The 27,757-nt window shown below is 37.0% G+C and overlaps 2 protein-coding genes across 9 annotated transcripts in view; one reads left to right on the forward strand and one right to left on the reverse strand.

Moving 5' to 3' along the window:
- LOC149569530 (uncharacterized) overlaps positions 1-27,757 on the forward strand; it is a 192,944-nt gene that overhangs the window by 53,353 nt on the left and 111,834 nt on the right. For all 7 annotated transcript variants that reach the window (XM_089822208.1, XM_089822206.1, XM_089822207.1 and 4 more), the window contains 2 exons: positions 27,235-27,322; positions 27,477-27,631. In XM_089822208.1, the coding sequence (XP_089678334.1) occupies positions 27,235-27,322; positions 27,477-27,631 (243 nt within the window). The remainder of the gene's footprint in view (positions 1-27,234; positions 27,323-27,476; positions 27,632-27,757) is intronic.
- LOC149569531 (uncharacterized) lies at positions 53-3,111 on the reverse strand. 2 transcript variants are annotated; one of them, XM_089822209.1, is made up of 3 exons: positions 1,262-3,110; positions 655-1,150; positions 53-547 (listed from the first exon to the last, which is right to left on the reverse strand). In XM_089822209.1, exons 2-3 carry the CDS (start codon positions 1,039-1,041, stop codon positions 161-163), a joined length of 774 nt encoding a protein of 257 aa, XP_089678335.1. In that variant the 5' UTR covers positions 1,042-1,150; positions 1,262-3,110; the 3' UTR covers positions 53-160. The 2 variants fall into 2 exon arrangements, 1 of the variants encoding a protein (XP_089678335.1); XR_016362765.1 differs by lacking the exon at positions 53-547 and having other exon boundaries at positions 923-1,150; positions 1,262-3,111.

Genomic DNA, 27,757 nt, shown 5'->3' on the forward strand with positions numbered 1-27,757 from the left:
ATAATTAATCTATTTTCACGATTATAAAGGAAATCAACACATTCACATTGAATTACTGAAAGTGAAAGCTTGTAACATTCAAAATATAGATCATTAAACTTAAAGTTTATAACATGATTTACTCATAAAAGAGTCAAGAGTCAACACTAAAGTTTTTTATTTAATCATCAAATGGATTTTCAAGAAAATCCGCATCAGAGGGGTACTGGTGAGCTGCAAGTGCTGCATCTGTATTAGTAGAGGAACCCAAACCACTAGTAGTAGAGGGGATTGTTAACTCATAATCCTCCTCCTCATCATCCACATCAATCAAAGTGGATCTAGCAAGATCTCGGATGGTCATATCTAAATCAGGAGTCTCGGGTGCTACATCCCAAAGCTTTTCGGGGCCCTTCTTGTACTTAGGATCCTTCCGTGACAACAAGCGCAAATTGTTGTGAATGAACACAAGGTCTTCTGATTTTTTTGGAGCCAACCGGTTGTGTTTGATTGAGTGGATAAAGGAGTAAGTACTCCAATTCCGCTTAGCGGCAGAAGAGCTGGCAACCTAAAGAGAAATTAAAAATTAACAATACAACAATCAAGATAAATAAATTAAATAATAAATTCAAGGAATTGAGAATGTTAACCTTAAGCTTAATTTTACAAACTTACTTGGGATAGGACCTTTATGGCAAGAGGTTGGAGGTACGTGAAGGCTTGCCCATGAAGGTACCACCATTTGATGGCACCCATCCTGCTTTGGTCTGCTATGGCAATAGGGTCGAAATCCTCACCTGAGTTGAAAGCAGCAAATTCACTCCTCACAATTGCCCCAATCTCTGGATCTTGGAATATCTTAGCTAGTGCCCTCTTATACCCATCTGCAACCTCTGCATCTCTAAATGGTGGCACTCTACCTGGAAGGCGAAGTACATCTGCACTATAGTATCTGGGGATAACAAAAGACAATTGAACACTATCAAATATCAATAGCACAAACATTGGATAAAATAAGCACAAACATTTGATAAGAACTACAGTACCTCGGGGATAGAGCATATGCAAGGAGGTGCAAAGGTGTGGTCATCTTGTTCCATCGATGATGAACAATTTTTTCCACCTTCTTGTAAAGGGTGTCCTCAGGATCATTCTCCCTCCTCTGTATGACCTAAGATATGAAATATGAATAATAATTATAATTAGTGAATATGTCAATTTAAACTTTAGAATCTAGATATCTCTCAAATAAAAAATTGTTGTAAAAGAGCGTAAAACTTACCATTTTAATTTTTTCCAGCATACTATCCATGGAATCATAAATATCCCCAAGGCATGGCTCATCACTATCTGCGAAGCGAAGCATTGCCATTATTGGATCGGTGATTTCCAACACATAACTCACAAGACCCCACCAATCCTCATCTAGTATCATTCTTCTCACATTTAAAGCCCTTGCTGTATTGGAATTCTTTCAAATGCCCCATTGGGGGCTAATGACCATATGCTTCAATGCTTCTTTTACCTTCACAAGTCGTCTCAAGACGATTGTGTGAGAGGCAAAGCGGGTTTCAGCAACCTAAGAACATGTTAAACTCAAGTTAGTAAAACATTTAAAAATTAAAACATGTTAATGTAAACAACAACAAAAATTAATAATTGTGGAATCCAATAATATTCAATTATATATTAAATATAAAAATTTACCTTCAATAACTCCAAGTCCGAGAAACTCCAAAAAATTGCTTGTGACATGTGGTGATTTGTCACAAACATTTGAATCTCTTCAGCTTCCTCATATATCCTTTTCACCCAATCTATTTCGGTGCCAATTGCTTTCATCACTAAATTGAGAGAGTGGACAGTGCATGGTGTCCAAAAGATATGATCATATCTAGACTCTACAATTATCCCTGCAGCCCTGCAAACTTTTGCATTGTCCGTGACCACTTGAACAACATTATCAGGACCCACTGACTCTATGGCATCAATGAGAATGTGTGAAATAAATTCTGCATCTTTCACTTGCCCTTCACAATCAACTGCCTTCAAGAACATTGCCCCCTTAGGGCATACAGCAATAACATTGATCAATGGACGGTTTCTACAATCTTTCCAACCATCCGAAATAATAAACACACCCGATTGAACCCAAAAATCTCTTATTGGTTGAAGTTGAGCCTCTACATTTTTCCTCTCATCATGTAATATGGTAGTGCGCAACTTCTCATAACCAGGCGGTTTGTAACCATGGGGTGCATCATTTATTGCTTCCACCATCTCCCTAAAATAAGGTGATCTAGCAAAATTAAATGAAACACCATTTGCAATTAAACAACGTCCAATTTTGTGATCAGCAATGTCTCTCTTTTCAATTTGGAATGCCCTATCTAGTGGGCCTCTCTTGCGGGTGAGTGGAGATGGGTCTTCATCTTCATCATTTGTAGTTGGCATAGGCAAAAAAGGATGTGTTCTTGTGTTTGTTTGATCAAATGATGGTGTTGGTATATTTGTTTTTTGGGAAGCACCACGTTTTGCTTTTGCAACTGCTCTATCAGCATCATCTTGCTCTTTTGCTAATGCTGCTATTTGTGCAGCTGGTAATCCCTTCTTATCACTACCTTGACACATGTGAATTCCTTCACCCGCAGGGCCCAAAAAATGTAGTTTCACTCGGGAATAGGAGCTTCTATGTTGTATGTTGCAAAAATTACATTTCCATATGTATGCCCCACCCCCAGGACATTGTGCAACTCTTGTTGTGTGTCTCCATAAAGGAGACCCCTTATCAATTTTGAAGCTTGGTGATGCAGCCCCACCCCCACCCACTGAGCCTTGACTACTCATTGTTCTATTCTTGCAATCTAGAAAAAGTGAAAGAAAACCATACTTCACACTTGCACAAAAACTTGAAAATTTGGAAAACTAAAAATAAATCAATAATCTATGAAAGAATTCAAGAATATGGTTGAAATGCATACCTTAAACACTTCTTGCAAGGTATTTGAAGCTCCACAACCGATCTCCTTCGAATCCAAGCACTTCACTTCAAACTAGCAAGTATGAGAGAGCAAAATAGAGAGCAAAATAGAGAGCAAATGAACTTGCATTGTGATTTAGAGGGTCGTTTTTAGGGTTTAGGGCCTTTAGGGAAAAAAAAAAACATTAAAAAATGATAATGGGCCCACGTTTTTGCATTCTCCTCCTTCATTGCTGCGGATTCACGCGGATCCGCGCGTGGATCCTCGAGGATCCGGGCAGGATTCGTAATCCTGCCTGTGGATCCGTAAGGATCCGCGGCCCGCGGATCCTTACGGATCCACAGTAATCCTGCCCGGATCCTCACGGATCCATACGTGGATCCGGATCCGAATCGGACCCGAGCCCGGATCCGGCCTTTTCCAGGCGAATCCGGTAACTAAGCTATATATTGACTATGAATTGTTCTAGTTGATGCCGTCAAAATTCTCCACCGCCTATCAACTTAGAAATTTAAAACAAATAGACAACAGAGACTCTTTTGTAAATTGCAACACTCAGATTGCAACCAAGGAATACATTTTACTCATTAAATCTGCGGATTCCCAATCATGGACATTGGCCTTCTTTCAGCCTCTCATCTCTTCTTATTATATTTCTCTAGTTTATTAGTCAACTCCATGCCTTCTATAGCCTTTTATGCAACTCCTTTCTAATCGATTCTGACTTATCTGCTCATTGGGCCGAACCCATTCTTGAAAGTCTTTCCTCTTTTCTGCTATTTTCCTTTGCACAGACATGGGCTTTCTAGATACGCAGCCTTCTGGCTTTGAGTATCGATGCCTTTTTAAAGTTTCTCCCACGATGCTTTTCTTTACCTCGCCTGTTCCTTCTCCCCTCTCACCACTTCTTCTCCCCACTATCTTCTATTTGCAGCTCCCATGTTGCTTAGAAAGCATAATGTCCAAAGAAACAAGAATGCATTCTCTTTTATGCAGGAGCCTGAAACTTTTGATATTAGACATGCCATTTACTTTGTTGGCAGAGATTGCAGATTTAGACTTCGCACCTGCCACATTGGTTTTCTTGGAGTTGTTGAAGCCTTTTCAAAATCCCATATGGCATATCCTGAATCATATTTCTTTGGAGAAAATGCCGTGTCTGTGAATGGCTGGCATTCTACTACATGCTTAGTCAGCAATCATTCCAACGGACGGCGCCTCAAGCAATTAAAGGTGCACTGTTTGATTCCATAATTTGCAGCCATTTCCGTAAAGAAGAGGAAAGAGAAAATGCTAGCTGGGCATGGAGTATGCTCCAAACAATGGATCTTTTTGCAGGGCCCTTCAGCGGCTTGGCTATGCACCTTTGGACATGTTTTTGAGGATATATTAGACAGATTGTGGGCATCATGGTCAACTGAAGCATGCTCCAGTTCAATTATGGTCACACTAGCATCGTATGGGATATCACCAAAGGAGCTGTTAGTGTTGAAGTCAGCAAACAAGTTGGTAACAAGATTATCAAGAAGAGAATACACATATGCATTAATGGTTGTTCATACCCTGCCCCATTGCTCCATATTGTGCTTGCATGTCTTCCAGAGCAGTTGCAAATACAAAACCTGAAATTCCTGCAAAGTTGAGAGGTGCCAAACCAACCAAGGGAAACCAAAACTGGAGCAAACAAAATAGGAATTATTTTTGGTTGATGCTAGTTGACCATTCACCTGGGATGCTTTCGCATACTCTCCTCAGAAATTGAAAGGGTAGTATATAAGATCTTACAACTGCAACTTTTAACCTTCTTAGTCCTATCATTTAATTGCCTTCTATTTATGCCTAAGTCCATATTGCTATTATCTGATCTTTGTAGGAAGATTGCATTTTCCTTGAATCTTCTATCTCTTTTCATATTTATTACAATTAATCTCTTATCACCTGTTGAAAACTCAGTGTAAAGAGGTGACTACCTGTGTGCTCATTAACCATCTGTAGCAGCAATCTTCCAAAGAAATATGTTAACTTTTTTAACTACCCTGTCTCTTGGCCAGAGTATTTTTTGCTTTTAACATTCATAATGCTTTGGAGTTAAAGGAAACAGACAAATGGGTGCCAATATAACTTCTTATACTTGTACTCTTGGCAATATAATATCTATATTGCAGACTGGAAAAAAGTTCTCTTTAAATCTGGGATCTCTGAACTATTCTCTGCAAACCAAAAAGGCTCTGAATATTCATAGATTTTTGTTTGAAAATTAGAAGTGCAGCTTTAGGATCTCATGTTACAATTCGAAAGTTTTAACTTTTGGAAACATACTTCAAGATAGAAGTTGCGAAAGGTAAGTACTCAAAAAATCAAGTAAAAGTGTGAAGGGGATGGAGGGTGGGTGGGAAGCAGAAGTTAACCTGTTTACACAAAAAACTAAGAATAAAGAATAGAGAACAAACAAATACTCATAGTATTTTGTTTTACTATTCAGAAAGCAGTGCTATAGGAAATAAATTTAAAAACTTTATACGAGAAAATAAATAAAAACATAAAAGGTGAATTTGAGGTTTCTTAAGGATTTATAGTAGATAAGATAAATTTATTAATGTCCAACAAGAGACCAACAAGGGTCTAAGATAAGATAAGATGGTAGAAACATGTACCCACTTAACCTTGCATGGGAAGTTTTTATATTTATTTCATCATTTTGCATTTTATGTTCATAAATATTTATAATTTATTTTACACTGAAATAGAAAACAAGATTACAAATTTTGTTTATGTTTTAATCAGTATTCCGGAGGTATCTATTTCATTCCACTTGTATATGTCAAAATTGATTAAGCATTGATGCCTTGTGAAGAATATCTCTTGCCATCTTTTACATGGATTTATCTAAGATAAGTATGCTAGTTTTCTATTTCGGTATAAAATAAATTATAAATATTTATGAACATAAAATGCAATAAATTCAATATGATATAACAAGAACAAATGCCAGGTAGATGGTCGCCAAAATGCTAGCGATGCTAAAATAGAAGTTCAGATAAGGATAGTACTTAAACTTATAGATTCTCCATGCTGGATTTCTATTTATGATAATTGTATGGGGTTAGAAGCTCTAGTTTAGGCAAATACATAATTAAATAAGAGAATGCAAAAAGTTTTTCCTACACAATTTAATCAATCAACGCAATTGGTCACAAGAATATAGAAAAATAGATAGCAAACTTCAATAGATTAAAAACCTTATCAAACAACAAATATGTGAAAAATACCTCAACCAATGAAAAGTTGGCAACTAGATCTTTCCTTTGATATTTGGATTGTGTAAATTGGTGCCTTTTTGTAAAGGTTATGCAAAAAAGTAAAAAAGCCTATTTTAGGCACTTTTGAAACCAAATCAAGCTCCTGGTCCACCATGTGACTATAGAGCCTCTTGGGGGCTAAAAAGGTTGGAGCCTTAGGGCTGAATAGAAGCATGATCTTTTTGAGTTTGTGGACCGTCCACGCCTATCTTTAAATCACCTAAGTAACAAAATCTCAAGTACTCCACCGTGTGCATGAGGCAAACCTTCTACTAGTAGTGCAAGTCTTAGGGAGGGGTCATCATTGAAACGTAATTGTTAGACTATAAAAAGCCAAAAAAAGCATTCCTTCGTCATCAATTTGGGGTGAAGGTCCCTAATACTTCCCCTAGTAAGATGCAAAATTGATGTAGGAGCATCTTGGTTTTGCTCAGTGACTACTTTGGAGTTCATGGGAGGAGGCTCAAAGGTTTAGGGTTTGGAAATTTGGTGTCTGTTTCAAGTCGTGTAACTAATTTTTTGTAATGAGTTAGAGGTTGAAAATTTCAGGGATGGAAGATGGCCTAGATTTCTAACTAAGGTTCGAAGCTCGAGTTCTAATTCATTCGGAGCTAGGAGATATCGCAATTTTACTAAGACATCGATTTTGGGAATTTAATTGTTGTAGGAGGCCGACTTTGGCATTTAATTTGTGTTCTGGGCCAACTTGTGGCTTAGATTGGTATAAGTAGGGGTTATTGGGAAGTCTTTAGTCATTAACAATCGATTGTGGAGAAGTGGAGGAGCTTGGAAGAGCGAATTTGGAGAAGGGCTAGTAGCTGCGGCTTGGAAAACAAGGAGATTGCTTGGTGGGCTTGCGAGCACAAGTTGAGATTTTCCTTGGAGGTTTCTACCAGAGTGTGGATCTGGACTAGCTAGGGTTTGGGATTGGATCTTGAGGGATCTTGCAGAACTATTACTTGCTTTGTATTTGGCTGTAACCGAGAAGGCCTTACAGCCCGACACATTGCATGTAATCAGTTATATTTTATGAATATATTATTATGATTTGGTATTAGATCTTGCATTGTTGCTTCTTGTTATTATGTTTCCGCTGCATGGTTGTATAGCTGGGGGCTAGGACATATCCTTTGGGGAGGGTCTCGTCTTACCGTAGGTGGCTACAATAGAAACCTAACTAAAATTGACAAATGGGTGGCTCTTTGAACTAATTCCTCTTTAATCAGGAATGATTTTGAGCTAACCACTCTTTGCAAATTAACAAAAGGTATCTCCTGCTACGATAATACCGGTAGTAATGTCCCCAGTTTTAGCAAGTTCCTGTAGTTGGCTTAGTCAATTCATCATCGTGACCCTCGTGAGCTAACAGTGGGATTTTAGGGTCTGAGTTGTGGGGTTATAGGCTTTCCAATAGTCTATGGTGAATTTTGGCTCAATTTTGAGGGATTCACTATTTATAGTAAGTCAATTGTTGGTTCCGATGAGCTTAGTTGAGTAGAGGAGTTGAGTGATGCTTTTAGTTTTTTTTTTTGGGCTTTAGGTTTGGGCAACAAGAATCTCGAAGGGAGTGTCTCTTTATAGTAAGTCACCTTGTAAGGTTCATTCATTTTCTCTCTTCATCAGGATCACTTCGATGTTGTCAGATTATGCTTCTGATGCTTCTTTAGTCATTTTCGCTTGACTAGTAAGTTATTATCATTATTCATCTAAATACGTTGAGGTTGCTATTTTTGTTGGTGTTGTATGTTGGTCACCTTAGTATCATAGCTCGTTGGAATTAGGTTAATTTTTTGTAAATTGTAGGCACAAGAACAATGACCTTGTGTGTCTGAATATTATGTTATGGTGGAGGTGGTTATTTTTGGGAGCCAAAAACAATTAATAAATTATATTATATGACACTTTAATATATTTAATGTTATAAAATGATGTTGTGTTGAGCAAGCTTCTTAAGTGGAGTAACATTTGAGAAATTGGTGCCATTTGGAGATTATAAATATAAGCCCATTTGATGGGGAAAGCATCCGATTATCTTATTTGCTTTTGTTGTCTCGGTGACATTTCTGAGGGTCTGATTTTTAATGCCCTTGCTGATTTTAAGGGTTTGTTCCTGTGAACTGCATTTACAATCATTTTGCAATTTAGCTGCTGAGGTGTAGCAAATTGCTTTGCTTCTCTTCTGTTGTTACTGTATCTGGGAAGCTTATATTTGCTGAGGAATTTAGTATTGAATATTTATTTCTGAATTCCATTAATATTGGCTGGTGCATGTTGTGGGTGTGGAGAGTCAATTTTATTTCCACTTGTAAATTGGGATTTCATAATCAGTATTGGGCACCAATTTCCACTGTAGTTGGACGTTGGTTACTTGCACAACTGGGAAAGGATTCAACATTAAACTGTGGAGTTTCAGATTGGTTTGGCGATGCTGATTTGTACATGTCTGTGCAATGTTTGAAACTATTGGAAGTCTGCAATTGAATTTGCAAACCTGCGGCCAAATACAAGGTCTACTTTTTGTCTATAAAAGCCCATACTGGAGAATTTGGGACTCATGTCGCGAAATTTGGGTGTGTGGGGCATTTACAGCAGCATGCTATATCCTTCCTGGGCTGTGTTTGGATTATGCAGCGTTTGCATTAATTATTTGGACTGGCATTTGGGTTACATGAAGGCTGCAATTTGTTTAGTGACCACTGTTGTTTAATTACTTCCAGGTTCATTTGCTTATGCAAATTAGAATAAGAATAATAAATTTGCAGATTAGTTGCTCTTTTTCAACAGTCAGTATTGTAGTTGGGAGTTTATAAATTGCATATAGATTGAATTTAGTTGTGTTGTGATCAGAATTTTCTATTTCATTTAAGTATCTTCATGTTTAAATGCCAAATTGTCATAGGCTTTATCACAGTAATATCAAAGTTTGCTGGCAAACTGTTTGACGAAATGTTAAACAACTGAATAATTAAGGAAATTAGTGTTTGTTTAAGTTGGTACCAGCAGGGTTCATTACAGTGGAGTACTATCTTGGTATCAGCAGGGGTCGTTACAGTTGCTTCGTGAGGCCCTTGCTGAGGTATAAGGGTTTGAAGGCTGAGGTATTACTCCATTGCTGAAGTATAGTGGAGTTTTGCATTTGAGAATTTTGAGCAATTGCTTGTGGCTTCACCTACTATTTTCACCGTCCCTGAGAAGTCAATTAATTGATCGTTGTTGAGAATTGTTGCAAGCTGGAGTTTATTGATCATTTTATTATCTGTTGCTGTGGGTTTGATTGGGTTTGAAGAGACTGTGATTTTATTACTAAGTCCTTGCACTCCTGTTTTTGAGTTCGAGCTGCTTTCTCAGAGGCTGCTGTTACCATGTATGGCTGCTACTAGCATTAGAAGGGGGTGGTGTGTGTTCTTGCAGACCTACGATTGCTTCCTTGAGGCCTGCGTTCATCATTTGAGATTTGCATTTATACTGCAAGGTCCACATTCTATTTTAGAGGCTTGTGTTTAAGTTCTAAAGATTTGCATTGTGATATATGGGCGTGAATTGATTTAGGGGGTCTGCCAATCTAAAGGAATCTTTGGCCAGCATATATAATTTTGGGAGCCACATGTTGAGTTGCGACAATAGTTCTGAATTTATTCCATCAAGCAAACAGGTTTCAATAATATCTATCATAATTATTTCTTACTATTGCAGCTTGGACTGTTAATAAATAATTGTAAATTTTCAGATTTTCAGTAGAAGCTATTGATTGCAAATTGGGAGTCCAAGAAATTGAGTTTGGAATAATAATTGCAATTTGATTAAGGAAATTATATTTGCTTGACCATTTGAAGGTGAAACAATAGTTATGAATCGTAGATTATTTGAAATTGAAATGGGAAACAGTGAATTGCAAAACAAAACCACCTTGTATTTTAGAGAATGGAACTATGGTTATAAAATATTTGTGATCATTTTCTCCTTGTAGTTTGAGTTGGTTTGGCATTGACAATAGAACAACATTTTAATAAAAAACCCAAATACATATTTTCTTGGTTTGCTGGGAAGAGTCAGATAGGGTTACTATAGTGGTATTAGAGTGGTTTCTGACCATCTTGTGGGGTAGGAAATTTATTATTGTAGAGTTGCTATTGTATTTGGAGTGACCAACACTCTTGCATTTTCTAGCTATGGATAGATGCTAGAGGACTAGTAGCTTTGGGAGTCGGCGGAGTACTGTGGAAAATAGTGAGAAAATACATGCTTTGAGGGAGAGTATGGAAAAACTTAAGCTTCATCAACAGAGGTTGGTGACGAGGCTATTAGATCTAGATACTGTTGGTAGGGTAGCGAGGTATATGGTTTCTGCTTTTAGTAGACTGACATCATGGATGTAGGGAAGAAGGCATGAGTCCTCTTTGGTTGGCATCAGGAGGTAGATGTACTTGTGTTTAGTACGACACCTACCAGTCTTATCCATAGTTTTGATAATGGGCATTCCATAGAGAGATATGTGGATGTGTCAGGCCCTTGGTAGATAGCAACACTAAGCTTCAATGGGTTCAGGATTCGATGTCACTATAGATAGTGCAGGGGCTATTGGGGCATTAGTTACCATTGATTGTTTAGACTCTCTTGAGGAGGGGATTGTTAAGACTCTCTTGAGGAGGGGATTATTATTGGAGATTTATATGTTAGTTGTCATTGTGTTGCTCCAGTACAAGAGGCAATTGCCTTAGATGGGACTGATGCATGTAGGGAGGTGTTACAACTGAGTCAGTGGGTGTTGGATGATGCTCTAGCATTATTGATTCACAAGTTGACATTGAGTCGTGTATGTAGAGTCAGGTGACAACAATTGAGCATATGTTGGGAGAGGTGGGTACAGATAGTATGGATACCTCTGATGATTTGTTGGATGATGCTATGAGTTGCACTGTGTATGATATCCCTTGCCAAATATTAGGTGATGACTTTGAGGGCGTTTTGGATGGGTCCCAGGATCAGGATTTACAAGGACTTTTTGTTGAAGGGGAAGTAGACTCATGTCAGGAGTTAGATATAATGAGGGCTTCCGCTTCTTTATAGGAGGTATCAGTTTAGGTACCGAGTAGTTGTATCTCAGTTGCAGATGTGTGCGAGGACAATAGCACACATGCAGTGAGCGATCTTGTGGTGAACAATTCTTATTTAGTTTCCTATCACAATGCACTTAGTGAGACAAAGAGTTTGGATAGGAGGCAGGGGTTACAAAGGCATCATGTGGCTAGCCAGTTGAAGGTGAGTGATGGTGACATCTCTTTAGCTTTTGAGCATTATGATGCAATTTGCTAGATGTTAGCCACATGTGGTTGGGGTGCTCCTATTTTAGATGAGCATGGTGATGTGCTTCGAGAAGTTGTTAGAATCTTGAAGAATAATTATTCAAAGTTAGTTGTTGATAGGGATTACCTTCTAGAGTGGGGTAGCACTTGTTATGAGATTTTGTTAGGGAAAGAGGAGGTGGTTGAGCTCACCCATGAGTTTGAGGTGACTGTGGACTCACTACAGAGTACTCTGTTGGCTTTTGAGGAGTCACAATCATGGTTGGATGAGTTGACCATAGAGTTCGAGCATGTTCGGTCCATACTAGCCATAGATTTAGTTCAACTTTAGATAGTGGTGGTTGGTAGTAAGTTTGCTTCTATGGTTGGGGATGATGGACGTAATGATGCGGCAGACACATCTGTCCAGGATATGGGTGCAGTAGGTACAAAGGAGGTGAGAGCATTGGTGGAGACGAGTCGTCATGGTGATTTGCTTCCTTCTATTGGTAGCGAATCTATTTCTTCATTGCATATAGTTGGTAGCAGTAGATAGTCAGGAGTGACACATTTTCAGAGGGATCAACTGTAGGTCACAAAGAAGTAGGTTGACGCTTCCACATAATTTCTATTGCACTGAGTCATTTAGGGATATTTTACTTGAGAGTTCGGATTTGCGGGAGGATTTAAATAGAGTATCTGAGAGTACTCTCATTTGAGGCTTTCCTACTATACAGCGATTGGTGGGGAAGATTGTAGAGATCTTGGTTACAATGCTTCCCAATAGGGATTTTGAGGTTGGGTTTGTTGAGAGGGTTGCCCAAAATCTTGCCCAACTAGTAGTTTGGAGTTAGAGATTGAAGCCGTCTCCAAATTCCTGGTTTGATACCGACGAGCCCTTGACAGAGATTGGAATTTTTATCTGCATTATACTATGAGGAGTGCCCATCACTTCTCTTTTGACCCACAGGTAGAGGATTTGATTTCACGTTGGTGTAGGTTGACTCCAGTTTCATACCATCCGTTATGGGATGGTTTAGCACCATCTTTTGTAGATGTAATCAATAGCTGCAAGTTAGACCACTTACAATATCGACACACCTAGGACAAATTATTAGAGGTTGAAGTTGGTCATAGTAATTTAGGTACCTACGGTTACAATCTCCTCAAAGCAATTGGGTATGAGTATTAGTTGGATGGGGACTCAGGTTTTGATAGAGTTAGTGTTTCAGCTGGGATGAGTTTCGATAGGCTGCTACCTCCATCAGTGCCTACAATCAATTTTTAGATGATTCGGTTATTGATATCCATTATTTGTGTGTTGGTGCTTTAGGAGCCAATTGTATGCAATAGTGATATTGCATAGTTTCACTCGGGGGATCCAAGTGGGTTGTGTTGGTACATTTTTACCCTGTGATTGCTTAGGGATAAACAATTTTAGGGAGGGAGGATAGTAATGTCCCCATTTTTAGAAGGTTCTTGTAGTTGGTTTGGTCAGTTCATCATTGCGACCTTCGTGAGTTGCCAGTGGGATTTGGGGGTCTTTGTTGTGGGGTTATAGGCTTTCCCATAGTGTAATGTCCTTGTTTTTGGCAGGTCTACGCAGTTGATGGAGTTAGCTCATCATAGCGACCCTTGTGAGCTGACAGGGTGTTTTGGGGGTCCCAGTTGTGGACTTACTATATTTAGTAAGTCTATTTTTGATAGTTGCTATTTATTGCAATGCAGCGGGTGGCTTTGGCAGTTGGTCGTCACCTATAGTAAAGATTGTTATTAATTTCACAAGCTCTTATTTATTTATATATTATTAAATTGCATTATTATAATAATGACTTTAAGAGATATTTCTAAAAAGTGTGTTGCAAAGTTTCTAGTGTTGACTTCTTTTGGGAAACTTCCACAATTTCTGAAGTGGAGTTTTTTAGGAAACTTTGGCCAGCGAAAGGTTATAAATGAGAGCTCATTTCATTGGAAAAGACACACTTGAAAATATATCTGCTTTTTTGTGCCTTTGTGGCTTTTTCTTGATTTCTTACTTGTGAGCCCTTGCTGAAGTATAAGAGTCTTGTCTATGAAGTTCTTGCCAATTGTGCTGAAGTATACAATTGGCCAACATTCTTCTAATGTATTCCTGTAACTAAGGAGAATAATCTCGAATATTATATATTTTCTTTGTTCAAATTATTTGGCTGAGGGTTTGAAGAAGTTTGAGATTCATCATTGGCAATTGTGTTGAGGTAAGCAATGGTCACAATTCTCCAACTATGATCATTGGCTACAGAGATTGTTTTCCGAAGGGAATTGATTGTAATGTGTACAATTTGGCAATCGATTTAATAATTGATTGAAGGTATTGGAGTTTGTCGTTTTTCATTATTGGGTTGTGTTTGAGATTGTTATCAGCTAGACGTCAAGCTGTGAGGAGAAGGTAGCTAGACTAGCAAATTTGGCTGGGTAGAAACAAAAGCAATCCCAACTCTCCACATGGTCTTATGTTCTTCTGAAGCCATTTGCGATTTGCAATTCACCTGGACGTCATACCCAGTTGGCCGTGACTTGCAATTAGGAGCAGTACAGGTTAAAGACCAGACTGTCTTTGGCTTGCGTTGGAAGATTGTGGGGTGGCTGCATGCTGTCTGGGCACAAATTAGGCTAGCCGTGGATCATACCAGTGTTTGTGATGTGCATTAGCTGTGGCTTGCACATTGTCATTGACTTGGCACGTTGACAGTCCAAATTGAGAGGCGACCAAGTTCAGTAAATAAAATCAGGTTCTTAATACATTCAAGTTGTTTGGTTATGAACTCATTATGCATTGTATTCGTCCCTTTGAATAAGACAAAGTTTGAGCAATAATTCTCTATGCTTTACTTCTATTTTGCTATCATTTATATATATTCCAAAAAAATACAAAACAAAAAAAGAAAAACAATAAACACAGAATATCAAGATTGTCCTCAGTTAAAATATTTAGTTCTAGCCAAGGAAGGGTTTTTACAATGGTATCAAAGCGGTTTCCTACCAGCATGTAGGAATTGGGCTCAGTTATTATTTTGTTAGGTGTTGACTTTGAAGATTTTCAGATTTATTATTTGATTTGGTTACCGGCATTATGGATGGTGATAGAAGATTCATTCCAGGTAAACATTATACTCACAGAGGGCGTACTTCTTTGCCTAGGGATGTAGTGGTAATGGGGGTAAATGTGTGCGATGATATATCTACAGCTACTTTTGTGATAAATAAGTGATCTAGTGGGCACTTCACGGTAGTACCTTAGATGTTCAGGTGTGTGCCTATTACACATGTTATTGATTTTGAGGTTGACGATGATCACTCACCTAAGTGGCGGCTGGGCTCAATTTACACCATTTGCGGATACAATTCAGTTTCCTACAATGACAATTGGTGGTGTTTCTATATTTGCCTATTCTGATGAGGATGTGGGCATTGTGGATACAATGGAGGTGAGTGCATTTGTTGCGAACAATAGAGAACCACATATTGCACCTAGTTCTCCTGTGGCTTCATCTTTTACAAGGGTTACTAGAGATGATTAGGATTCTAGTGAGGTATATTTTATGGGGGAGTCTATACTACTTCAGATTTGTGTAGGAGTCGAATGTTGTGCAAAGATTGTTTGTACCCAAGTCTGATGATTGGCAAAATGATTGGGTTAGTGTAGAGGACATACTTGGACCTTCTATGGATCTGACTATAGGCGACACTTGGGTACAAGTGTCCGGTGTTATATTGCAGGTCATGTTATTGGTTCTGTTGATGGTATTGGCATTCTATTGGTTCAATGAGGTCAGGGACATCACTTGCTTCTTATGGGATCTCGATGGAGGTTTTTGTATGATGTGAAATTGTTTGAGGACAAGCAATCTTGGGGAGGGAGGACTGCAATGTCCCTGTTTTTGGAAGGTCTACGTAGTTGATGGAGTTAGGTCATCATAGCGACCCTCATGAGCTGACAGGGTGTTCTGGGGGTCCAAGTTGTGAACTTACTATTTTTAGTAGGTCTATTTTTGGCAGTTGTGATTTTTGGCAGTGTAGTGGGTGGCTTCGATAGTTGGTCGTCACTTGCAGTAAACATAGTTATTAATTTCATGAGCTCTTATTTATTTGTTTATTATTAAGTTGCATTATTATAATAATATTTCTCTTATTATAATATTGACTTTAAGAGATATTTCTAAAAAGCGTGTTGGAAAGTTTCTAGTGCAGTAAACATAGTTATTAATTTCATGAGCTCTTATTTATTTGTTTATTATTTAGTTGCATTATTATAATAATGTTTATATTATTATAATAATGACTTTAAGAGATATTTCTAAAAAGCGTGTTGGAAAGTTTCTAGTGTTGAGTTCTTTTTGGAAACTTCCACCATTTCTGAAGTGGAGTTTTTTTAGGAAACTTTGGCCAACAAAAGGTTATAAATGAGAGCTCATTTCATTGGGAAAGGCACGCTTGAAAATATATTTTCTTTTTTTGCCTTTGTGGTTTTTTTCTTGATTTTGGACTTGTGAGCCCTTGCTGAAGTACAAGGGTCTTGTCTGAGAAGTTCTTGGCAATTGTGCTGAAGTATACAATTGGCCGACATTCTCATACTGTATTCCTGTAGCTAAGGAGAATAATCTTGAATATTATATATTTTCTTTGTTCAAATTACCTGGCTGGGGGTTTGAAGAAGTTTGAGATTTATCATTGGCAATTGTGCTGAGGTAAGCAATTGTCACAATTCTCCAACTGTGATCATTGTAGCTACGGAGATTGTTTTTCGAAGGGAATCGATTGTAATGTGTGCAATTTGGCAATTGATTTAATAACTAATTGAAGGTATTGGAGTTTGTTGTTTTGCATCATTTGAGACTGCTATTAGCTAGACACCAAGTTGTGAGGTGAAGGTAGCTGGACTAGCAAATTTGGCTAGGCAGAAACAAACATAATCCTAATTCTCCACATGGTCTCACGTCCTTCTGAAGCCATCTGCGATTTGCGATTCACTTGGGCATCATACCTAGCTAGCCGTGACTTGTAATTAGGAGCAGTACAGATTAAGACCAGACTATCTTTGGCTTGCATTGGAAGATTGTGGGGTGGCTGTGTGCTGTCTGGGCACAAATTCTACTAGCCATGGATCGTACCAGTGTGGGTGATGTGCATCAGTTGCGGCCTGCACATTGTTATTGACTTGGCACGTTGACAGTCCAAATTGAGCCGACCAAAATCAATAAATAAAATCAAGTTCTTAATACATTCAAGTTGTTTGGTTATGAACTCATTATGCATTGTATTCGTCTCTTTGAATAAGGCAAAGTTTGAGCAATAATTTTCTATGCTTTACTTCTGTTTTGCTATCATTTATATATATTCCAAAAAAATATGAAAAAAAAAAAAACAATAAACATAGAATATCAAGATTGTCCTCATTTAAAATATTTAGTTCTGGCCAAGGAAGGGTTTTTACACGCAGCCTATGGTGAGGCTTGGCTCAATTTTGAGGGACTTGCTCTTTATAGTAAGTCAATTGTTGGTTGCGATGAGCTTAATTGAGTTAGAGGAGTTGAGTGATGCTCTCAATTTTTATTTCGGGCTTCTTGTTTAGGCTCCAAGAATCTTGGCGGGTGGGTCTATTTTTAGTAAGTTACCTTGTTAGGTTCATTCATTGTCTTACTCGTCAAAATCACTCTGGTGTTGTCAGATTCAGATTCTGATGCTTCTTTTGTCATTTTCACAAGATGGGTGAACTATTATTATTATTTATCTAAATACATTGAAGTTGCTATTTTTGTGGGTGTTGTATATTGGTCACCTCAATATCATAGCTTGTTGGAATTGGGTTGAAAAGTTTTAAACGCGGGCATATGAAACAATGGCCCCGTGTGTTAAAATATTATGTTATGGTGGAAAAGGTCATTTTTGGGAGCCAAAATAAATTAATAAATTATATTACATGACACTTTAATATATTTAATGTTATAAAATGATGTTGTGTTGGGGAAGCTTCTTAAGTGGAGTTACATTTGGGAAACTGGTGCCATTTGGAGATTATAAATATGAACCCATTTGATGGGAAAAACATCCGATTGATTATTTACTTTTGTTTCCATTGAAGAATTTTTTGAGTTTGTTTTTATGCCCTTGCTGAGGTATAAGGGTTAGAAGGTTGAGGTAATACTCCATTGCTGAAGTATAGTGGAGTTCGCTTTTGAGAATTTTGAGGAATTGCTTGTGGTTTCTCTTACTATTTTCATTGTGCTTGAGAAGTCAATCTATTGATGGTAAATCTAGAGTTGTTGAGAATTGTTCTAAGCTGGTGTTTAATGAAGATTTTATTATCTGTTGTTGTGGGTTTGATTGGGTCTGAAGAGACTGTGATTTTATTACTAAGTTCTTGCACTCCTTTTTTGAGTACGACCTGCTTTCTCTGAGGCTGTTGTTACCATGTATGACTGCCGATAGCAATTAAAAGGGGGTGGCATGTGTTCTTGCAAACCTGCGATTGCTTCTTCGAGGCTTGCGTTCATCATTTGTGACCTGCATTTATACTGTTAGGCCTGTATTCTATCTTAGAGGCTTGTGTTTAAGTTCTAAAAACCTGCATTGTGAATTCTGGGCCTGCAAATTGATTTATGGGGTCTGCAAAAGGGCCACGATCTAAGATGGGAGCCTTGTGTTTAAGTTTGAAGGAGTCTTTGGCCAAAGTATATAATTGTGGGAGCTGCATCTTGAGTTTCGACAATAGTTCTGAATTTATTCCATCAAGCGAACAGGTTCCACTATTATCTATCATAATTCTTTCTTACTGTTGCAGCTGGGACTGTCAACAAATAACTGTAAATTTTCAGATTTCCAGTAGAAGCTTTAGATTACAAATTAGGAATCCAAGAAATTGAGTTTGGAATGATAAGCACAATTTGAATAATTGAGATATATTTGCTTGAGGATTTGAAGGTGAAACAATAGTTATCATTGGTAGATTATTTGAAAATGAAATGTAAAACAATGAATTGCAAACTATAACTACCTTATATTTTAGAGACTAGAGCTGAGGTTATAAAATATTTGCTATCATTTTCTCCTTGTTTTTTGGGTTGGTTTGGCATTGACAGTAGAACAACAGTTTGACAAAAAAATACAAATACATATTTTCTTGGTTTGCTGGGAAGGGATAGACAGGGTTATTACACCGGTGGCTTAGAAGTTGGCGTATGAACAACATTAAGGCAACAGCTACAACTTAACTAATGCGATTAAGAATAAGAGCCCACAGTTTCTTATGATCAATCCTCTTTGAGTAAAAGGGGAATAGCTAATAAGGTGCAAAGTCTCTTATCAACTATGCAATTTGAAATGATATACTAAGAATTACAACACTAAGTCTTTACCTCTTAGTATTTGCAGCCACTACTAAACTAAATCAATCTTGTTTCCTAAAGCTTAGAGTCTTCAGGAACAAAATCAAATGCTCAAATGCTTCACAAAGATGATTATAAAATAGAACAAAGATAAATTGATCAATGCCCCACAAGAAGACAATGATGAACTTCAAGCCTCACAACGCAAAGTTTGGAAAATCATGCTTCTTTATTCAATTCTGAAATTTGTATCAAGAAACACAAAGTTTACAAATTACAAGCCTAGCCTTCTTGAGAAAGCAAAAGATGATTATTTACAATGAGCTCTCTCCTTTATGTAGGAAAGTAGGAGAGAGGAAGGTGGAGGGTAAAAGGCAAATCTTCAACCACCTTGACTTCTCTAACAAACTTCTAACAAAGTAAGTTGACTTATTCAGAGTTGCATGCCTAATGCGATTGCAACTTGACTACACGAGCTGATTGTGCAGGGACATGTTATCCTGTACTTACAACATAATCACTCTTTACATGTAATCTTTATCATTCTACTTTAAAGCATATGAAAATTTTCAAATGTTCACATAGTCTCAACTAGTTTCCCAAACTTTTGCAGTGATTCACACACAACTTCAGCATCTAGTTCACCAGTGTATTCTGCAACCATTGTGATCTTTCGGAATGTACTTGCTGCTTCTGAAATCTCTTTGCCATGAGCGTCCTTTTTGCTCTGTAGATCAATTAGTGAACACTTCCAGCTTGCAAATGTATTCATCACACTAATATTGAAATCATCTGCTTCAAGTTGTAAGTGAATTGCTTCGGTGGACCTTGTAAGGATGTCTTCTTCTTTCTTGAGTTCATTGTTTTCAGTGATAACTCTACATGATAGTTTTTTGTAACATTCGTTGATCATTTCTTTTTGGTTATTTATCTTGACCATTGCTGCCTTTGCATCTTTAACGAGTTGTTGCAAGACTTGTTCTTTATTAGTCATCAGGTGCATGTAATCATGATGCATTTCATCATATGAGATGACTTCATACTCGCACAAGACATCCAAATCAATCTCCATCATGTTGTTGTAGGCACCAATCTCTCCATCCAACACTTCTAGTTGACAATCTAGTGATTCTTGAATATTACTCAATTTAGCAATAGTTTTCTTTCCTTTCCTCAACATCCTGTAAACATCTCGAATGACTTTAACTCCTTGTGATTCAATGCTGACAACCCATTCATCTATAGTCTTCGCCTTGTGCTGTATTATCTTTGTGCACTTGGAAGAAACATGTTCAACACTTGAAGAAGATTTTTTCATCTTCTCAATGATTTCTAGAAGATGTGCATTTTCTTCCTTAAGTCTGTTTTTCTTTTCCCATAACTTGTCATTTTTTTGGGGTAACAAGTTAAGTGCATCTTGAGCATCTTGTTGACAACTCAAACAAGTTTGCCTCCCAAGCTTGATTCTAGAAAACTTGTAATCAGCAAATAGCATTTCGTCTACTGGTTTGTCAACAAGAGGTTTAGCAACTTCTGTATACTTGATGTTATTGTCATTAACTACAATTCAAGAAACTATTTTAGCTTTCTTGTTCTTGGAAGCCTTTGGTCTAACAACTTGCCTATCAAACTCTTCTGGTGGGATTTCTTCCTTCTTCCTCATTTTCGTGATGGTGCTCAGCCATGGGAGAAGATTGAAGGAAGAAGCGCCAGCTGCAATAGTAGTCACCATGGTCTGTACTGATTACCTTGCATGACAGTTGTGATTATAGCAAGAGTCGAAGTTTGAATGGCCATAGGTGTAGGACTACTATGTGTTACCTTAGTCATTAATAGCTTGAACTAAGCTGAGGTTACATAACTTACATTAATCAATGCCATGGACTGAGTTGAAGCAGAGGGGATTGACATAGAATATACATCAAATACATTCTCATAGTTACATTGACCACCTTCTATTTCTAGTGCAAGTGTAGCCAAGGACATTGGCAATGTTGCAGTCACCATTACAACATCTTCAAGAGGTGGATGTTTGGTGGAGAATGTATCCTCCACCATGCTCAAAGGTGAATCAAGGGATTCATTTGACACAGGTGGTGAGTCTGGGAGAGTTGCAGTCGTGTGAACCTCTGTGGAATGTGGAACTGAGACTGTGAGTTCCTTTGCTCTATTCTTATCATCATCACTGGAATCAATCTGGATTGCTCGAGATCCAATTTCTTTTTCCTCGAGTATCCTACTAGTGGTCTTTCCTCCTTTGATTGTGAGCTGTGCTAAACACTAAGGAGGTTTAATTGTTGAAAATGAAGTTCCATTTTTTCCTTTAACCCTTATCTCTGTCATCATTCCAATTGGATCAGTAGAATCAAAATCTCTTCTAGGTTTGATTTTGATACACTTGAGGCTTCCCTTCATCCAAATATTGGTATTAGCAAGGATAGGCTGAAAACGGTCCCAGAGAGAGGTCTTCTTGTTACTTGACCATGTAGGAGGACGGATAGGCAACTTCTCTATCTGATGTTGAATATAGTCAGGATCCACTATAGTCCAAGCGCTGGAAGTGCACCTCAGTACGTACATCAATCCATAAATCTTCTAGGCAATATACATGTGCGAATTGCTTCCTCATCTTATCATTCAGTCCTCTCCAATCAAAACAACTCCTTGCCATGAACTTCTTTAGAGTGATTCTTTGAAGCTCGAATTCCATGCTCTTGGCTTTAGGCACAATGTCTATAGAATACCCACCAATCTTTAGAAGATTTATTGATTAAATTCCTACTCCTTGCTTGTGTAAGTTAGACTGATAGGCTTGTACCTTCATGAGTTGCTTGGATAGCTCCATGAGTACAATCTTATCTGTGGGGTATCTTGGTAGAGTGTATGACTTTCCTTTGAAGCACCCAACTTGCAGATATGTAAAGTTAAGAAATTGTAGGAACATGCAACCGTACTCATTGACTTTATTCCATGCCTCATCGGTTTGGGAGTTCTTTGTCAGATAAATCATGTAATGCCCAAAGAAGGCATCTTTTACTCTACAGTAGTGTATGCGACTTTGTTTGAGAGGTAATTGATCATAATACTCCCAAACATGCACCAATGATCTGACACCTTTGGTTGATAGAACTGAAAAGAACCTAGGGCAGCAGCAATATACACCATATAAGAATTCATGTTGAATACTCCGGTATCCTTCACGCTCACCAATTGTTCGCAGATTGAATCACTTATCAATTCTTCCCAAATTACATTCTTTTTGGCTCTTATGGTGAGATGAATGTACTTGTACATTCAAGGTACAAAAACATTTGAATCCTTGAGCCCTGCTAGGTGGCTAAGCAATGTGATAAGGTCATTAATCTCCTCTTTGAAATGACAATGGCACACGCCCTTTGGGCATTTAACAAGATTTGGCCTCTTAGTGATCAACCGGTTAACATTTACATACCTACATCATTCAACCATGTCCCTGTTCCATCTTTCCAATGCCTTTTGTTTGGTAATGTTGGTTACCGCTGGAGTATGAGGAACATGAAAGATGTGATTAATAGCCTCTCGATCAAGATTAATGATCGTACTACCATCTTGATCTATGATAGTTCTAGAAGTCGCATGAAAGTGTCTAACGCATGCAAGGATGAACTCGGGTTCATAAGCCGCCAAGGGAAAGGTAGATAACGAGTGTATATGACTTCTCTTGATCCAAGTCATATTCTCAGTGGCTTCAACATTAACCCTTATGAGGAAATCTTCAATGTTCATATGTGATATGCTAGTATCACGAACCTTTTCAGTGTAAGAAGTTACTTGAGATGACAGGATGGAGTTATGGTACTGGTCGTACTGGTACTTCATATTCTTCTTGTCTTTTCCTTTTGCTAGTGCAATCTCTTTTGACATCGCAAAATGTTGTGCCTGTATAACCGTCACATGAAAGTTCCATAGGATAAGAACACCATCATATGAGGGGTCCATATCAAGCTTTTGTTGGTGCAAACACGAATTTGAGCAAGGTATGGTTAAGGAATATGTATAGGATGATTACAGAGAATGAATGAACAAATGGGTTCAATTCAGAATGACCCAAAAACAACTAGAAAAATAAAAAATGGGTTTTCCAATGTGCACAACACGTGCAGACAACATACCTTAAGTTACGCAAATGAAGGATGAATGAGTAGCAATTAGGTAACATATGAGAGGTATAACAAGCTTTTATAAATGCAATTCATGATATTTTATTCGCTGAGCATGTAGGAAATACTTTCAATCATTGGGCAGCCATATGGAGGTTTATGAAATGCATGATGGTGAGATTTATACTTATATTTATGTGAGGGGAAATGAATAGTTTGCTTTTCCTTAGAACGGGAATTTACACTAGTTGCATATGCAAGAAGATAAAACCTTGCACATGCAACTTAGAGAAGTAGACAAAAGAATAGAAGGAGCAACATATCATCTAGAAAACTAATGCAAATCTTAAACTTTCTTCACCAAGAACAAAAGAATAAGTCGCTTCCAAATCTTTGAAAAATCTGAAAACAAATTCAAGAGATTTTGGATTTAGATTTGTTAAAGAGAGCAAGAGTTATATAGGTTTCAAAATGCAATTTCCATGAATGGTCAAGGTTTTAATTTGAACAAGTGTTGATGGTTCAAGAGGTAAAATGCACAAAAAATGCAACAATATTTTACTAAATCAAAGCCATATGCAAATGCCATCAAAAACGACGTCCAAGGCACCGTTTTTAGCTTGGAATATATACCCTAAACGCCTCCTTGACAGAAATTCAGGAAATGCAGCATTTTTGGCAAAAAACGTGCCCTAGATGGGATTTTTTGGTCAAAAACATGTGTTGAGGAACATGCTTTCATCCCCAAAATCGCCCCATCGGAAAAATCTCCCAAAATGCCATGATGATAAAAACTGGACTTTCTTGAGCAAATGCATATGCTAAACGTCTAGGGATACTTAGATGCACCCTTGGGAGTCAAATACATGTGGAAACAATGCTCAAATCCTCCACAAAGTAGTGCTGGAGTTGAAAATGCAGATTTAAGAATGAATAACATTCATAAAACAAAGTGTTTCTCTCCAAGAAATTGTCGTTTTGCACTTGTTTGGAGAAAAACATTCTTTTCTAGGGCAAGCACATGTATTATAAGACATGCAATATCATTTAAATTTGCCACCATGCATTTGGTTTTGCAAACACAGCCCATAAAGTGTTTTTAAGAGGCACTGCATATTGTAAATACATGCTTTCACTTATAAAATTGTCACCTTGGAGTATTTGGTTTATGACTTTGTGAAAACACTCTTTTGGAAGTCATTTACATGTTTTAGTATAGATGCAATGGCTTGGAAATTTGCCACTTTGCCTTAGATGCCCATTTAAGACTCCAAAACATGTTTTGAAACACATGTAATGAGACTAAAAATCGCCACCATGCATTAGACTTGTGGAAGCAAGTTTTCCTCTACCACATAGACATGCAATTGGGTCCAAGATTGCCACTTTGGCTTAAGTGAAGTGAAAACTCTCTTTAGACATGTATTTACATGTTATAAAAACTTGCAAATTGATTTAAAAAGTCTACTTAAGTTGATTTATAGAAATGCATATGTAATAGATTAGAAAAACTCCACTTAAAGGCAAAGAAACATCTAGAATGAACTTATGTATGCAGCAACGTGTATTTGGATCAAAATCTCCACTTAAATTCATTTAATGAGTTTTATATATGTAAAAGCATATTAAAACCCCATTATACACATAAAATGTTTTATTGCATTTAAAAAGTGCATCTTTATGATGTTGGGACTTATAATTTATTGGAAATGGGTTTTCATATAGTGATTTGCATGTTGATATATGCGATGAATAATAAAAACCCCACTTTTATGCATTTAAGTTGTCTTATGTAATTAAATTTATTCATAGTTTTGAATAAAGTAATATGAAAAATAGACCTGAAAAAGACTGATTTCATAGAACATTAAAAGTTATGGTCAAATCAACTCAGAATGAGTTGAAACTTGAAAATGGATAACAAAACCACTTTACATATTAAATATAATTTTATATCATGCTTTTACCAATCAAAAGCCCACTTTTTTGAGGTTTTTAAATAAATATATGAAGTTTTCCTGAAAAATCCCACTTTTACCTTTATAACTTGAGCTAGACAACTCTAATTTCGACCTAAGTTGGCTCGAAATGAGTGGAATTCCAAGGGCTATTCATCTAAGGCAAAAGCGAGACTAAAAACGATTTACAACATAATGAAAAACATAGAAAAGATGTGAAGGTTTGCCAAAAATTGAGCATTTGCAGTCAAAGAAGAAAAACTCTTACTAGGAAACAATTGGGATTCAGCTCGACGAAAACCTTCTGAAGAAACACATAGATAAAGAAACATAGTGTACAATTTAGGGATAATGAATTATCTTTATGACACCTTATTGATGCATTTAAACTATAAGAGGATGCACCTATGATCCATGAGAAAATTGCATAGGATTGCCCCAATTTTGCGAAGCCAAAATTGAGGACAACAAAACTCATTTATTACGAGTTATAACAAGATGTACACACCTCTGCATCTCCTTGCATATGCATTATCCCCTAGTTACTATAGCGCATTGATAGTTTTTTTGCAAGAATTGCACCATAGACAAATACGGAACTTGCTAATGGTGATAAGTTGGCATTTTGAATAATCTTCTTATATACAAAAGTATTTGATAATGTTAAAAAAGAGTTTGGTAGGTTTATCCGAGGAGGAAATGATAGTATGTGTGCTCTTACACATTATGCTTGGTGGTTTGTTAAAAAATCATTTATTACCACTAGAACAAGAACACATTGTTGCATCTCCTTGCATATGCATTATCCCCTAATTATTATAGCATATAGATACTGTTTTATGCAAGGAAGAACTTCACCATAATGGGTACAAGTTGTCATTCAGAATAATCTTCTTATGTACAGATGAGGTTGATAATGTTAGGAAAGGGTTTGGTGGGTTCATCTTAGGAGGAAATCATAGCATTTGTGCTCTTACATATTATGCACTTAGTTGTCAAATGATTTTGAACCAAACGATGACCTTGATAAATATTGAAAACAATTATACAACTTTTTGATTGCATTTAACCCAAAATTTGTAATTGCAATAATTTTCATTTGAATTGTCCGAGACAAATATGATATATGACATAATATTTAAATTGGGAACTATCAATTGACAGCTGGCTTTATCATTGCCATTGCTAGATGAAGTATCATAAATTTAAATATATATCTGTGTGCGCGTGCATGTGTGTGTGCACGTGTGCGTGCGTGCGTGTGCATATGTGTATGCACGCGTGTGTGTCCTTTAAGTTGTTTAGTGTAGTCATATGGAACAAGTTCTTACTAAAATTTGATTGTAGCTGGTCAGATTCCAAACTATTATCATCTTCATTTTGTTAGTAGCTTTAGTTTTTGCTCTCTCAGTCTTCACACTTTCTTTTGGTTTGTATTTTTTTTTCTTCAAAGCCTGTACAGACATATTTAGGACCCAAAAAAATACTCCATTGTGACTTCCGATTTCATATACCAAAGTACCATCAATGAAAACCATTTTTTTTTTGTAGAGACAAGCATGAAATTCCTCATCCATGGTTTACATATGTTGGTGCACAATATTCCAATACTGAAAGAATATAAAATGTTCTTGATCCTACCAGAATTCTTAGTATAGGTTGAAGAAAAGGATACTCAAATTTCATATAATGATATGTACAAATAGAAAAGTAAAACATAACAAGATATCGATATGCTAAATTGGATTTGAAAACTCTGTATACCATTCTTACATGGTTCCAAACAAGTGTGATGATAATGACCATGATAAACTAAGTGTTAATAGTTGATTCATTGAATACAATGATTTAAAATTAGACATTCTGTACGAGTTTCAAGTTCTTCCTTGACCAGAGTGTCAGTACATTGACAAAATAAATATTTTGGTGTCCTCCATATAACATGGATAGATGTAGATTCGCCCCCAGATAGTTGCACCTATAATTAAAATTACCTCTTTCCCCATATTTTTAAACATGGATATTAGTTAAGCACTCAGTCTTTCACATCCATATAGACCTTTAGCGTTCATCTAGATGCATATTTTTATCTCTATTCTGAAAGTCTAATTTATGTATATAATTCCCATGAAATTTTTGGACTTTTCTGATCAATTTGTTTCTTATATAATTTGTCTTCAAAGCACACCTGTCCAAAAGTCTTCATCTCAAACTGCTCTTTTTTTGTTTTAGTTTTGCAGAGTCTCCGTTTATGGGAGAATTTGTTTATTCAGCAGAGAAGCTTCTTGAACTTGAGCTTACAGAACACGGCCTAAAAAATGTAAGGACTATGGATGAAAAAAATATTTATGATTTTATAAATATTGTTGCTGCCTTTGCTATATTAGTTCTTGTCAACTTCATTTATTGCAAATGGAAAGGCTTGCATATGGGAATCTTCATCATAATAAATACTGTGATGATGTGAGCTGCAGGATTCGCAGCAAAAAGATCAGGATCCTACAAAATTTTTAACTCCCGGTTCTAAAGAAAACTGGCTTCAGTGCCAGAATGTTCTTTTTAGAGAAGGAGAGGTTTTGCCAGATGGGCGGAAGGCAAGAAAAGACATTATTTGTGGTAAATGGCGCAGGTATGGTGCATTTTCTTCGTATATGCAACAGTTTTTTAGAATATACTGTTAATTTATCTTTTATATTTTTTGCATTTATTTTAAAATCTATTAGTTCTTGGTTCCTTGCTTGTTTATGCTGTGTAT

Source organism: Cupressus sempervirens, chromosome 3 (assembly GCF_028749045.1).
Source record: "Cupressus sempervirens isolate cs-2001-9-10 chromosome 3, ASM2874904v1, whole genome shotgun sequence".
Lineage (NCBI taxonomy): Eukaryota > Viridiplantae > Streptophyta > Pinopsida > Cupressales > Cupressaceae > Cupressus > Cupressus sempervirens.